Source organism: Perca fluviatilis, chromosome 7, assembly GCF_010015445.1.
Source record: "Perca fluviatilis chromosome 7, GENO_Pfluv_1.0, whole genome shotgun sequence".
In the NCBI taxonomy this organism is placed as follows: domain Eukaryota; kingdom Metazoa; phylum Chordata; class Actinopteri; order Perciformes; family Percidae; genus Perca; species Perca fluviatilis.
In genome coordinates this window covers 27,034,184-27,050,418 of record NC_053118.1, presented here as the reverse complement: position 1 = coordinate 27,050,418, position 16,235 = coordinate 27,034,184, and the positions used below count along the sequence as shown (strand labels likewise).

Here is a 16,235-nt window from a genome sequence, read left to right as displayed (position 1 = left end):
CTTCACCAAATAAAGTTAAATTTATTCACTGTTTAAAACTGTAATAAAACAAAACAGAAATTGGCAACCCTGTGGCTTAGAGGTTAAGGTGCCAGCCTTCACCTAATGCATCAAGTCTTAAAAACTGTGCAGCACATTGAGGCTTTGTCAGGTAAGGTGGCAACTGTGACGTGAATTATCAGGATTTAAAACAGGACTTTTTTGCTAAATGAACATTCATTTTGGGGTTTAGAAAACAGCTTTTAAAATCTTTCATTAACCCAATATTGAAAGTTTACAAAAAATACAAAACAATAGGTCTACATACTGTAAGTGAGTAAGTGATTCGGTCTTCACACACACACACACAAAATCATTCTTATTCATACTCTAAAATAAAAGGGTAAAGATGCTTGAATGGACCGAGCAGAGTCGTGAACAACAGACGTTCCATACATATTTACACACACACACACACACACACACACACACACACACACACACACACACACACATTGTGACAATATGTGTGAGACACGTCGACTCACTCCTGCTGTGTCCTGTTGGGTCGTGGCCTTTGTGTTGGCCAGCCGCTGAGCCTCGTGGGACCTGTCAGAAGAAGAGTAGACAGGCACAGAGAGAAAGAAAAGGAGAGAGGGTCAGAAGTGTAAGATCGTCATGTTACCGGCCTTGTCATCATCTTAACGAGAGGGCATAAGAGAATAGTCGTATAGGCAGGATGGCTGGAGATATACAGTTGATGCTGAATGAGGATGGCGATATTCGTAACAATAATGATGACTGTTAGCATGACTGGCAGTAACAACTGACAGTCCATATGCAAAATAAATAAAGCCACCTGTAACCTATAACCTACACTGATTTTACCGTTCGTAACAAATGCAGCATCAGCACTAAGAAACCCAAAACTTCTGAGCCTGAGGTTTGCCAAGGTTTGTGTATTGATAATGGAACCTCATTGTTGAAATCCACAAGATTGTCCAAAAGCAACAACTCGACAATATAACGACAGAATAAGGTGAAGGAATAATGATAGATAGTCCTCAGAGTTGGTGAGTGAATAACAGAGAGAGAGGGATATGGAGTTAGGCCTCAAATGTATGCCAGTGCATGCATCAGCCACCCGCCCTGCTTCAACTCTCCCCCTCCTTCCTTCTCCTGGCCAGGAGCTGTTTACCTCTCTATCAGCGGTGCTCTCTAAAAGCAGGGACCCCATCCATATTCACCGGCCTCAAATCCCTCTGCTTATCTCCCCCCAACCCTTGAAAAACCTCCCCGTGTTCCCCTCTGCACATACATACATACATAAACACGTCTTTATGGAGGCAAGAGGCAAACGCGCTGGGCCAGGAGGGGGTCGGGGATAAGAATCATCTTGAATTCAAAGCAGAGGATTGTGGGTCCTAGGTGCGCGGACGGACAGGCAGCCAGCCACACAGGCTAAGGCTCACACCGATGTGACACACAAACCAAGAGACAGGTAGATGGAGGCTTTAGGGGATGGCAGCAGATGTGTGCACCAGGGGCCATTGGCAATTCAGGGGATTTGTAATAGTGAGGTGTGACGCTTATGAAATTGTGTGTTGTCAGATGATATGCGTCATTAGGCGGTGCATGCAGGTTGTGTTTCTGCAAGTGCACACATACGTTTGCGTGTCAGTTTCTGCTACACGTGTAGACCTTCAACCCCATGGAGTGTGTTAGACATGTGGTCATATCAGGGAAGTCTTTTAAAAAATTCTGACTTTTAGATATTGTGATTTTAAATTAGATTTTGTTCATAAAGTGACTCCAAAGAACTCCAAAACCTCAACTGACACAAGAAATATCTGTTTTGGCCTCTTCAGAAGTTATTGAGAAATCTAATTGGATTAGCTGTTATTCCCAACATGGAGATTTACATCAAGTGGACAAATCACTTTTGTTGGTGGCTGCTTTGAGAATGGGAGCAGGAGACTGGCTGATAAGAGTTGACAGTATAAGTGAGGGCTCAAAGAGTGCTTAAGCAGAAGCAGAGACACATGGAGTAGGGGGGACCAGTACCCCATTCCTCTGCAAACTGCGTTGTTTGGGGATTGAACTCTCTCCACTACTAATTGCGCGCTGGTTCCATTCATGAATATTCATTCTGGCGCGTTCAGACCCCGCCTAATTAGCCGAGAGATAGAGGAAGAAACTCGCACCTTTTACCACAAGAGAAGCGCCCCCGTTGCATTCTCAGGGGATGCTGGCAGAATAGCCCAAGTTCATTAGCCAAAAAAGAAAGGGAAAAAAGTTACCTGAAAAGCACGGGACGATTTAGTCTTCAAAATGGATGGGCAAACACGTTTTTTTTTTTTTTTTGTTGCTATTGCATATTTAGTGCCTATTACGCATGTCTATCAAAAAAAAAAAAAAAAAAACTGGAAACGAAATACAATTATCTGATTGAGTGAGTTGGTGGATATTATTCTACTCGCTCTACTGTAGTTCGGGTGGTACATCACAGGAATTTTAAAATCTAAACATAGCTTGTGGCAGGTCGAAATGTTCCCCCTGGAATTGAGGAAGACTTGTATTTAACATCTAATATGAGGCCGAGGCCGTTTTAAGAGTGTGAGGGTGTTGTGTCAGGTATACCTGTGGAAATAAAACTGGATAATTAGCCTAAACTTTATTTCGAAATTACATGTTTGCATATGTATAGGAAGAGGACTAAAATAACCAGCTTTAAAATCGTACTTTTACTTTTAAAAAAGAACGTCTTATTCATGTTTTAAAATAGTTTGGATTATTTTCTAAAGTTGTTTTTATTAATAGCACTTTTCTGCATTATTTCATCATCTTATTGAAGAGTGCAGAAAATGCTGTGACGTTATTTCACAATTCTTCTCATATTTGTCATGGCTCATTTGTATGCATTATTATTTATTCTTTACACTGCACTCCTACTGTACTGATAGCCAGCCTGAGAGACAGAAAGAGAGAAAGTTGTTTAATTGAAGGGTCGATGGGGTCCTATTGGTTGAGGCGCGTCCTGACAATGACTGCTGCATATTAAGTAGACTGGGGAAAAGATTAACACTTGACTGACTGACTGAAAAAAGAAAAGGCCCTTCATTCTACAAATAGCCCCCTAAATTACAGTAGCACAGAAATACACTCACTGCATTTAGTTAAACATCGTTTCCAAAAAATTGAGTAAGCAAAGTATGTTTGGTCAGCAAAAGCATAACGTTTGTAGTATCCTGTCCATGTCACAATTCTTTATAGAGAGTAAGTTCTAATGTTTTAGTTCCTGCATGTTCACGTTATGTCAAGACACCACGGGTTAGAAACTCGCAAGAAAGTGAAGAAGAAATCAGAGAATTGTGTTTTCAGGGTGATACAAAGAAGAGACTTGTGCACACACTTTTTTTCTCGAGTCAAAGGGTCACCCAACTTCCTCCACACTCATATCTGCGGTTCACACTGAGTGTGCCTCGCAATTTCTTTCTTTTTTCATTCTATCTTTTTTTTTTTTTTTTTAAACCCATCATATCGTGTTCATTTCCAGCCGCTTTTCCTGTACGGCCTGTCATTCGCCGCAAAGTTCTGTGTGATCCCTTTCATCGAGCGCACCATGGAAACGTAGAGCGTCCTGGCAAAAATGCACCTCAGCGCACACAAGGCCATATTCTTTACAAAAGGGCCAAAGCATCTGGATCATTCTTTTCCAGCAGCCCCTCGCTGGCATGGCAAAGCACAAGACTGGGTCTGTGTGGCAGAAACCACTGCTTTTTATAGACTGGGAGACAAGAATGACTGAATGGCTAACGCATCTTCATTAACTGAGAGCTGCATGGAGCTCCGGTCCCTTATAGCAGTGACACACAGCCACTGAGCTCCCTCAGGAGTTTAAGATACTGACATGTCCTGGCTGGGATTTCCCATTAACGAGTCGCGTTAGAGAAGCATTGTGCATCATTGTCTTACGTGTTATTATTATTTTATTTATTTTTTTACATTGTATAGGATTTCCCCATGCCATATTGTATCACCAATAAATTACAATAAATAATGCTTAATTCAATAAATATATGTTTTGGTCGGTACTATTTTAGTTAATTCTATTTCATGTTATAATAAGGCTGTTTCAATGCAAATTCTTTTTTTTCACGTGAATTAAAGAAAAACATGTTTCCAAAATGCAACATCATTAGAAGTGTTTCTTAAAATGACATATGACCACTAATACCGCCTGTAAAAGCTACAATGCACTGAAAACATCATCATATATCTAAAAATCTTTGTTACTAATAAATTGCCCTAAAATAGCACGCAGGTAACTCGCGCGGATTGTCTCCCACTCATCTCAAATAAATATATAAAGGATGGGACAAAAACCACGCCTTTCAAGAGATGATGACGAGCACCTGTGACCCCGACAACATTTTCCACCCACACACACACTCACACACTCACACACACGCTACATTGTTAACGCTGCAGACAAGAGTACAGCAAGGACGCGCTCCCAGCAGAAAGGACACAACTTACCTTTTAGTCATGTAGTCCCGGATTAAAATGAACACTAGAGTTGAGTCGTCCTGTAAATAGACAGAGAATAGTCGCATGGGGAAGATGACAACAAACAAACACGCGCAGAGATAAAAGGCAAAACATTGCTTTCAGGTAAATGATTAAAATGGGACTGTTGCGCCTGAAAAAGCTCCCCAAAAGCTCCTGTTTTAGAAGGAGTGGAACATGTGCCTGATTGCAGAGTTTTAGGCGAATGGAACGGGAGAGATGTAAGATTTGTTTAAAGCCCCGCATTTCCATTTAAGAACGTGATTGTGTTTGCAAAGATCCCTTTCAATCTTCGCATCTCCCTCCCCCCCCCTCTCTCTACCCCTCAGCGTCTCTGAGGCTGCTTTGCAATTCATAGAATTGGTAATTTGCTATTGGGACAAAACGTGAAGGGAAAAATAATCAGATCAACCGGGAGAGGTAGTGAGGAAGGAGCCAGGAGGAGGAAACACAAGGTTTCTCTCTCCAAGTTGCTGCTTAGTAAAATGCTTCGAGAGGTAAATTATATAAAAAATATATAGCCTTTTTTATTTTCTTGAATCGGTTGAGTCTAAATTTCCAGGGAAAATCCAGAACAACTGCAGCAGCTAGGCAGTGAGGATACAATGTCATGTACACAATTAAATTAGACTGTTTTGTGATAAATTATGAATGATTATTACATGTGTAACCTCTATTACCGTTGCGTTTGGCTTTTCAAAATAAGATACTGAATGATGCGAATAAATTGTGTATCGGCTAATAGTCACCTGCAATACACGTGTGTGTGTGTGTGTGTGTGTGTGTGTGTGTGTGTGTGTGTGTGTGTGTGTGTGTGTGTGTGTGTGTGTGTGTGTGTGTGTGTGTGTCTGTGGAGTGTGTGTGTGTGTGTGAGACAGAGAGAGAGAGAGAGAGAGAGAGAGAGCATACTCTTGGCCTATCATAACTAAGTGGGTGGTGATGATGAGATCATACAACATTGAAAATTACCGAGACAATACAAATAAATGACATACGCGGAGGCTTTGAAATAAAGCAAATGCTTTCAAATTTGTCACACGTTTACAGCAGCATTCACAGACTCATCACATAGCGCTTATTTACACGCCTCTCGTGGTGTGGGTGGCTGCAGAGCTGGAGCATCGCGCCTTATAATCTATTTAAAATGAGGAGCGCTATAATCATCAGTGACCTATTATAAAGGTGCACGAGCGCGTGTTTATAAGTGCATGTGTGTATGTTGGAAGGGGGCAACCCTTCAAAAAGATCTCCGTACTCCCCCACGTGGTTATTTGCAAAACAACCGATCTAAACCCAGGGAAACCTCATCATACCCCGCTGCTGCAGCCCTGTTCACCTTCTTTGGAGATAAAGAATTGGAATAAAAAAAAAATTGTGACAGACGGGAGGCTATCTGTGCGCAGGTACACGAAATGAGATGAGTACTGTTAAAAACTCAAAGAGACATTTAATAGCTAGAACATGTGTTTTTCTATAACATATGTAAGATCGGAGCTCCATCCATCCTGTGCGAAAAATGCGCTCTACCATGCTCTGAAACCCTGCGCCTATTGAATATGTCCCTAGTGGGCTTGAATCGGAGAGGAGCCAATACAAGCGGAAGGGAGGCGTGTCTTCGCTCTTCCCCAAGACCTCCCAGAGCAGGTTGTTGCGTTTGGGCTCTAAAGCCTGGAGACCTCCGAAGTGCTCGTCAGTTTTCGAAGTAGGAGCCATGGCGACAACAGCTCAGTATATTCCGAGGAATAACTCCTTACCGTCTAACCCGCTCATGCATCCGGATTCGGATAGGATGCATCAGGGGACGACTTACAGAGAGGTGCAGAAAATGATGCACCACGAGTACTTGCAAGGGCTCGCGGCTACCAACACGGGACACCCGATGAGCCTGACGCACCACCAGTGGCTGCCCACCTCCAACACCGACTGGTCCAGCGGCACCCACATCGGACAGCAGGAGCACAAAGCCAGCGTGCAGGCGACTCGGGAGGACCTGAGCAGCGGCTTCCATCACAGATCTCACCTGGTGCACCAGCAGACGCAGAGTAGCCACCATGGCTCTTGGGCGCCTACCACGACGCACCACTTATCCTCGCTGTCCCCAGCATCCAACGGCCACCAGCCACTGGTCTACTCGCAGCCTGGATACACAAACCTCAACGCAATGCTGAGTCCCCAGCCCGGCTCCCTGCACCATGGCATGCGGGACCCGCTCCACGACGATTCGGGCAGCCACGACAACCAGATGGAGTCGCCCCAGCAGGCGTTCAGCCACCACCAGGATCACTCGGACGAGGACGCGCCCAGCTCCGACGACCTGGAGCAGTTCGCCAAGCAGTTCAAGCAGCGGCGGATCAAACTGGGCTTTACGCAGGCGGACGTGGGCTTGGCCTTAGGCACTCTGTATGGAAACGTCTTTTCTCAGACCACAATCTGCAGGTTTGAGGCGCTGCAGCTCAGCTTCAAGAACATGTGCAAACTTAAGCCGCTCCTAAACAAGTGGCTGGAGGAGACAGACTCAAACACGGGCAGTCCCACCAATTTGGACAAGATTGCTGCGCAGGGCAGGAAACGAAAGAAGAGGACCTCCATTGAAGTGGGGGTGAAAGGGGCGCTGGAAAATCATTTCTTAAAATGCCCAAAGCCGTCTGCTCATGAAATCAGCAGTTTAGCCAACACTCTGCAGTTGGAAAAAGAGGTTGTCCGTGTTTGGTTTTGCAACAGAAGACAAAAAGAAAAGAGAATGACACCAATTGGGGTCCCTCACCCGAATATGGAGGACGTATATTCCCAAGCAGAGACCCCTCCTCTACACCGCACACTACAGAGTCCTGTACAGTGACTGTTTTCATGAACAATCCGAGCATTTCCGCGGGGGGATAGAAAAGGGAAAGGGACTATGGAGTTTACAGTATTTAAGTTTGGCTTTTGTTTTCCTGAGAGAAAAGAGACATGGAAAAGTTGAACAGATGAGTTTTGCCCTTAGTATTCGGAGATCGTCTTGTCCAACAAATAGATGGCAAGAGTGAACATGTTAAGAAGAAAAAAAAATCAAGACAAAAAAAGACAAAAAAAAAAATTCGCTATTACTGATTCCGTGCGCATTTAAAGTGAAACAAAGATCTTTATTTACCAAAATTATATGGAGGAGAAGGCATATAAAGTTAATTTGTTATGCCATGGCTGTTTCAAATGGGGAGTAATTAAATGTGGCAACTGAGACCATCTGTACCATGAACTGTTGGCGCTCACCAGAATGAGCTGGTTGCCTGAAAAATGATCAACACTGGAGATGAATAGCCTACACCGAATGGACATTTTTGCTTTTGCAGACTTAAACTGATTAACCAGATTTCTGAATATTAGTGTATACTTTCTTTGTTATATTGAGTGTGATGTTTTGGTTTGGAAATACTTTAACTTCAGTGTCTCTCTTTCTGCAGACTTGTCTATGATTTCTCTCATTATTTGCTAAAGGTACTGTAACTCATCAGAGCAGCCTCTAATGTTTCTGTTTACTCAGTGGGAGTTGATGGTGGAAAAGTGATGGAAAATATGGCACCCATGAAAACACTCATAATTAAGGTCAGACACGTTTCAGAAAAACGTCCAGTGCAACAGGACGTTCAAGTTCTGACTGCATGCCTTAAAAAAAATATTTAAGCTTTGCAGCTGACCTCGTCGAAATTTGCAAACAGCACCAGACGCTAAAAGGAGGTAATTCTAAAAACACATTTTATTTTATTTAGGGGGTGGGGTTTGATTGTTTTCAAATTATTGTTTTCTTTGCATGGAGCACTTATTCTTTCGTTAGAAATTATTATTGCAATTTTAGATCTGTTAATACATTTGTGAGTGGAGCTGACCTCCACAGGCTTAAACATAATATAAATCCCATGTTTACAGGTTCCTGGTTATCACCACAGAGCGCTGTCAGCTCACACTGCTCACTGCCTGTTAATCCTGTTGTATTCCAAACATTTCAAGAGAGATTGGTCAAATACGAAATGAAAAGTAATAATAACTCAGGTAACTTCAGTGCCCCATGTCGGAATATCACGCCTGTACATGATTTTTTATTTTTTTTTGTTCCTCTGTGTTTTTAGATGTTTCAATCTGGTTACAAACACACCGTGTTTCCTTTGTTCCATAAATCCACTGTATTATATTAAAACGCTGGATTCGGAGAAAAGAAAATAATCATACCTTAAAGAGAAGCGATGAAGGGAGGGACTTAACTTTAGATAGCCTATATTTATTTTTTTCTGACCTGATAGGAAATCTGAAAATGTCATGCGTTGTGTGTCATTTCTCAATGTTTGACCAGTCAAAAAGCTTACAGCAGTGCTATCCAATACAGATGAGGGGAAACATTTTTTTTTTCAAGAAAAAAGAATAATAGTGGAAAAAAAGATTTTAGAGAAAACGTTGCCAGGATTATTTCCAATATGTAAATATGTCCAATATGTAAACTTGTATTTGTCCTGAGATATTGTTTTGTTTTTGTTTCTTTCCGGGCAGTTTTGTACACTTACTAATTCCAAGAAGATATTTTAATATGATTTCATTTATGAATCTGACCATTTATATATATATATTTATTTCTTAAACGTGTTTGGAGCTTTTTGTTTAGCTCTGTTAATGGTTATGTTGCAGTGGATTTCAATATGTTTTTCTTTTTGTTTACTACATTGGTTGTATGTTGATTGCTAAATGTAGACTGCAAAGTCACATTTATATTTATGTTATAGTAATATTTTATTACTTACATAAAACATATATACAAGAAATGGTCTTTTGTCTTCATTAAGATCCAAACCACTCGTCCTTTGTTGTTGTCTGTTGTGGCATCACCAGGCAAACAAAGATAAACATGATCATAAAGTGGAATGCTGTTCGGTGTGCTTGAGCATCGGGAAGTGGTCAGCGCACCATGTGTTCAGTCTCAGTAGCAGTGATTCGTTATGTAACAGGCGCTCGTTTAAATCAGAAGCTGTGTACATGTGCTGTTAAAAGGGAATATACAACAGTATTTTTACCTCAGGCATTCCCTGCTAAGTCCACACAGTCTCTGACGTTGTTCACATCTTTGTGTAATAATCGCAGTATTAAATTGTGCAATATCAATACGGAATTATTGTCTTTTCATTGAGTGGTTATTATTTGTACTACTATTATTATTATCATTATTAGTAGTAGAAGTAGGCCTAGTAGTACCTAGGTGACTTTTTTTTTTATTTAGAGTAGCCTAAAGGGCCTCCTTCAATCATATTGAGCTGTTTTCCTTATATAAACCATCATCACTTGTCATGTTTGAAGCATTTAAAAGGCGAATTGTGATGAATCTTTGATCTGAGACAGAGGTGCCTGCAGGCAAAAATTCGCCTCTTTTCTAAAGATAGAGAGAAAAAAATACAAAATGGATAAACAAAAAACGGCAGGCCCTACAGTTTAATAAGAGTAAAGTCAGGCCCACATTCACAGCCAACATATTTTCATGTTATTTAGCACCTAAATACATATTCAAATTCTCTAAGTCATATATTAAATAGGCCTATAGTCTTAAAGTTAGGTCCTTCTATCTTCCGTAGCCCATAGTCTATATAGGCCTACCCATAGTCACGGGCCACAGAAGCAGTGCGCATTATTGTTCCTACATTTACATCTACATATTAGACCAGGATGCAGTTCGGGTCCATGGAGAGATTTATCGCACGCGCTGGATTTCAATTCCTTTCACCACATTTACGTTTTCATTTATACTTATACTCGAAATCACCGTGGAAAGCTGTGCAGCAGTGTTCAAATTGTACATCCACGACGCTTACAATTTTTAAGTTTGTAAAAGAAGCATTTTTAGGCTATTATTTCCATTATCAGGGGAAAGTCATTTCCATCAGTTTTTTTTTTTTATTATTATATTTTATCGGTCTACTTTCTCAGTGAAAGTGTTCCGTTAATCTAACAAATAGGCTACGCAATACAAAGTTTGAGTAGTAGCAGGTCAGATTTTGGAGACAGACATTTACTCGACAGTTATTAATGTATGCCATTTACACATCTATTCCCACTTAATGTCCACGACCATTTCTCTTAATTTTGAGTTTTGCGATTTTTCAAAAGATTAATTTGTGTGCGGTCATTTGTAGCCTACAGCTGTATAATGCATTGAACAAAAAAAAAAAAAAAAAAAGAAAGTAAAAAGACACAATATAAAGACTAACTGCCCGATTTTAAAATCGGACCTTTCGTGCTGCTGTGATCCAAGTGGAAAAAAGCGTCTTTTCACTGGTTGAGGTGGTCAAACTGTGGGAGAGAAGGCCAACATTAGGGAGCAAACCAATTGTCAGAGAACAGCGGGTCACAGGCGGCCCCCGCTGGCTAAATCTGGGTACTGCACCATCAAATGTGTACCTCAAAGTTCGATAGAAATTAACAATCAAAACAAAAACAACAACATAACGATACAAATGATCTAATTATTATTGTCAACATCATTTTACCTGTTTGTGTATGTTTCTGTAAAACACACAGTTCAGACATGTATAAAAGATTACTCCCCCTGCTCAATTACTGAATTCTGCACCTTTGAAAGAAGTTGATAACAGAGACTAAATTGTGTTTTCCTTTTCATGTCAAATATCAAGCTATTAAACAAATCTCATTTGGGTTGAGGTGTACAACACTGCTGGAGGTAAACTGTTGTTTCTGTGCAGGTGCACACCTTTCCCTCTGTTAACTGATGTCCTTTATCTGTCACTTCCTCACTGTAGTGAGCCAAGCAGAGAAACACCAGGTCCCATTTTTGTAAAAGCTTTAAATGTAACTCAGTCAGGGATCAACCATTAAACCTCCCAGTATCAGGACAGCCACTCAGACCACTGATGGCGTCTTAAGTGACCAATAGAAATGGTTTGAAATGCAGTGCAAAACACAGGGGCCTACAGAGTGAACATAGATGGGGAAACAGAAGGAGTCCACAGTTGACAAGGCAAGAGAGATTGTGGTGACTGGTACCAACTGTTATTTTTTTGATGATATGCAATTTTTATTCTGTGCCGTATGGAGGGACACAACCTCCATTATGCCGATAAATCAATAATACATGAGCAGAGCTCATCACAAAACAGCAAAACCCAGCTATTTGACCCACGAATCACCACAGTTCACCCTTTCCTCCTTTCCTCCTCTTCCCCTCTCAGCAGTCTGCTCTCCTACACTCAGTGGGCCCTCGGCAGCACTCGCAGAGGAGCTCCAGCCTCAGCAGTGCCTGGGCGCTCGCGAACACCATGCCTCCTTCATCAGGGAAGTATCGTCACACACAGGAGATGTGGATTAGTGATGATTAGCAGGGATTATGGCTGGTTAATGGTGGGAAAATACATTAGGAACCATCGGCTCTGGAAAGGGGGAGGGGATTTCACTCACGCTAGCGGATTTGCATTGATCCACAGCAAATGAATGAGGATTAGCAGCATCAAGCTATCTGCCAACAGATAAATAACATTAAGCGTATTATACGCCAACGCCTGTTATTAATGACATTACAAACACCACTACAATGCTGGCAATTATGGAAATAATAGGAGCGGCTGAATAATTTACTTAGTTGGGATTCCACATCATCCTCATGTACATAGACATGGCGTGATGCTGGAGAGCCAAGATACTGGTAGGCAGAGTAATAAGCCATTTGGAAGCACATGTTTTGGGTTGCCAGGCTGTGAAATACCCCATAGATTGGTGTTTATTCTCCTCCAGCAGCACTTGTCTTTTGCTCTCTCAAATTCATCATGAAGACCCCTCCAATAGATAATTTGATTACTTACACATGGAAAAAAAAAATTGAAGAGCGCCGTGGACCAAAAGCCATCCATTAACAACTCCAGAATTATTAGATTATTGTCGTGAAAGAAGTCTTTCATTAATGTTTTACACACTCCCTAACCAAACAAGTGTGCATCCTGCAAGTCCATAACATGGGAACCCCAAAAGTTCCCTTATGAATCACTTATAACTGTAATCCATAAAGTAGCTTATTGATAAATAAAGACAAAATAGTATGTGTTATTAGAAAATGCCTATTAGCTAGATGTAAAAAAAAAAGCACATGTGGTGCATCATTTCAAATGTGTTATATAAGTCATAGCAAACTCAATACAATACAATTTCTCCTTTGATTTATGCATCCTTTTCATTTGATGGCAGGTAATGGTGAAGTTATATTGGATCAATACTGAGATATAACTGACACTGATTAAATTGCATAAAGGGCATCTACAATACACATCCTCTGCACGACCACATATTAGTCTGTAGAAGTGTAGAGGAGGCTCATTCCGCCATCTAACCAACATTTTTAACCTGACAGGTGAAAGAGCCTGTAGCTTTCTTACTCTCTATTACCACCTCTTCCTCCAGCAGAGTTCTCCTCTCCTCTTTTTCCCGTTTATGTAATAAATACTCCACTCCCACAGTGAGTGGCAGTGAAAGGAGGGATGGAGACTGGAAAAAGAACAGAATAATGTATTTTTTCATCAAAAATTCCGTCTCTTCCCCTACCTCAAGATTTCCTCCTCTGAGCCACTTGAAAGATGGGCAACAATGTGGCCACACAGTGAACACCTAGTTACCATATGAAACACTCCAGCAGTGAACTGGAGGAGACGGAGACGGGAGAGGAGAAGTCTTGTGTTATTTATGATACTGGGCCTTGTAGCTATATGGGTTCCCCCTTTATGTCTACTCCAAGGTATGGCCCCCATATGCGAAGGGCTTCAAGTTCAGCTTTAGAAAGTGTCTCCCCACCCCTCTGCATCTCTTTGCTCCTCACTCAGAGGTTTTGAAGAAGAGAAGTAGCCCGTCTCCCTCTTTCATGGCTTTGAGGGACATTTTGAATCGCCTCAGGTGTCTGTCAGTGTGACTAACAGTTCTGTGAGTGGAGAACTGATATCTCAGGAACTTGCCTCCAGGCAGCAGCACATAGATGTTACTGTTGGTGGCATACAATGAGAAAAAAAGTCTGACTTTAGAGGCATTCAGCAGCAGCAATTACGACTGATTCAGTGAGCCAGTTGGTATTAAACAATGACTGTGACAACCTTAACAGGTGATAAGAACACAGTGGGAAAAGCAAGATAAATGCAATCATCTGTACTGCACAAGCTGCCTTCATTTTGTAGGATGTCTGATAGAGGGTTGCAAATAGCCCAAGGAAACGTATTAGAGATGACATACTAACCAAACAAACCAGTAATATTAATGTTGTTTGTTTTTTTAGTCTTTTCATGATTAAACATCTGAAATCGCACAGCACAGGTGTTGAGGAGGCCTTTTAAACTACTGCACAAGGTTGCATGTTAATTGTCGTGCCAAAGAGGACATGGCATTCCCATGTTCAAGGTTGTCCCCCCTCTCTTCACCTTCAAGCCTGGCTTTTGTTAACTGTAGTGAAGGCATTACAGTGCCTTCTGACTGCAATAACAAGGTTCAATGAGAAGACCTTGCAGTAGAGACACACACAGATCAACAATAGAAAGGTCATCTAACCCTAGAGCGCACTGCGATGGCCTCCCTTCATCAAGGGTATTTAAAAAGAAAAGAAAAAAACATGGCTATTCAGAGTTCACAAATGTATAGGCACAGCAGCTGAAACATCATCTTTCTGCATACCGTGAGCAGTTCTATTATTTCTTTAAGAAGACATGGAAAATCTAGGAAAGGATAGTAGAGGACTCTCACACAGAGATCTTGGCAGTACAAAAGTAACTGAGAAACTAACAGCTCTGCCCTACACTGTTTGTGTGCCACCCTATAATCCAAACCCAAAGAATATTCTTTGCTGTAGTCCTTCACACATGACTGATCCGTCGTGTTATGCATGCCGAAATGGATATTATATTGTGAACCCCTGCAAATTGGAGCCGGACAATAAACAGATCATCAAAGATGATCCCACTGCCCCCGACAGTCGGCGTTGCCCTGCGATGCTGAGTTCAAAGGACGAAGATCGGTGGGCAAATGAGTGCTGTTGCTCAGTGCACAGTCAACCGAAACAACAACAACAAAGATAAGGCTGATGGAAATAAATAAATAAATAAGGAGAGAGGAAAAAATAAGGCAAGTAAGGGGGAGTAGACATAGCACAGAGATGAAATGGAGACCTGCCACTGTGCTCAAGGACACCGCGTGCCACTATGTAATTAGAAATGTACACAGATGATTTGGATGCAGCGATATGATTAGGCAAAGCAGTCCCCAGTCTTAGGCCTAATCAGCTCACTTCTGAGAGCTACTCCAAGACTGCTAGGTGTGTGTGTGTGTGTGTGTGTGTGTGTGTGTGTGTGTGTGTGTGTGTGTGTGTGTGTGTGTGTGTGTGTGTGTGTGTGTGGTGTAGAAAGAGATGGGTTGTTACTCACACTAGGCATCTCTCCCCTCAGTACAAGCACCAGGAGAGTACAGTACACTAGAGAAACCGGCATACAGACATCCATGCACATAAAGTTAGACATCCACAGATCGGGAAACATATAGCAATGGGTATGAGCAGACACTTAATTTGAACATGCAAACACATATGCAGGATCTATTTTTGATGAGAATTAGTGCCACCATTGGTAGAAGAGGAAGCTATAACTGTATGAACTGAATGTATTATGAACCCTTGCGGCTGAGGCAGTGTCAAAGACTTGCAATGATAAAAACACGTGGTATTGTATGTATAGTATAGGAAACAAATTGCCATGAAGGATAAGATTTTTTTTTTATCCTACAGTTTTTATGAGACAAGCATAGTTAGTGAGTAATACTATACTTCACTTAAAGCAGGGTTTAAGAACATCCTGAAAGAAAATGTTGCACTGTTCTACTATAAGTCGATTTCAGGTCAGACTTCAAACAAGTCTTTTGAGAGCACCGCCTTTTGAGGTCGGCTCAAGAAGAATTGAGCGAAAACACCTAAAACCCCAACACTTATGTGCCCTGGAGCTAGAGGCCGGGACATGCACAAAAGAGGCGATGGTCTACAATGACCCGAGTAATGAGCTGAGGCCAATTAAAAAGAGCTGCTACCTCCTCCTCCTCATCATCAACCACCTCCCTTACTCCTCCTCGCTCTATCTGTCCTTCTGTCTCTCCTCCTCCAGTGGCTTGTTATTGATCACCTTTAACCCCGTCTCTCAGTGGTGTCAAAACTACCATTTAGGGTCATCCCTTGGGCTGAGCGTGTGTCGATCGCACCCTGACCCATAAATCATTACTGGGAGGAGGGCTCTGGAGGGTCTTGCTTGCCTGAAGAGCAGAGGGAAGGCCTGACGTTTACAGGCACATTTCGGCAGAGCCCAACCCCATGCCCCAAGGGGTCAAGGGTCATTGATGGTCCCATGGATTAGTGCCCAGACACCCCCACTTACCCTGGTTTCTCCACCCAACCCACCTCTATTCCCCCACGGGCCCGGCAGTGGCACCCCTTTGATTTTGAAATAAGACAAAAGGTCAGTCGGCGTCCTGACCTGTCTTCCCAGTGATCTCTCTCCCTGTACGTGACAGTTCTTCTTTATTCATGATGGATCCTAATTTTTGAAACTGAATGAAGGATGAGTAAAGTTTTAGGTGAGATGTAAAGGGAAGTTCACAGAATGATATGGTCGAGAGAGTTTGTCAGTGGTGCGAATGACTGGAGCTGTGGGCTA

The 16,235-nt window shown here is 41.9% G+C and overlaps 1 protein-coding gene across 1 annotated transcript; it reads left to right on the top strand.

The window, feature by feature from the left end:
- Positions 1-6,080: 6,080 nt before the first annotated feature.
- Positions 6,081-9,672, top strand: pou3f1 (POU class 3 homeobox 1). The gene has a single exon (XM_039807242.1). The coding sequence runs from the start codon at positions 6,260-6,262 to the stop codon at positions 7,385-7,387; it is 1,128 nt and encodes a 375-aa protein (XP_039663176.1). The 5' UTR covers positions 6,081-6,259; the 3' UTR covers positions 7,388-9,672.
- Positions 9,673-16,235: the final 6,563 nt, after the last annotated feature.

What these genes read in the sequence shown, in the direction of transcription:
- pou3f1 (XM_039807242.1), top strand. Translation starts at nt 6,260, where the DNA reads ATGGCGACAACAGCTCAGTATATTCCGAGGAATAACTCCTTACCGTCT.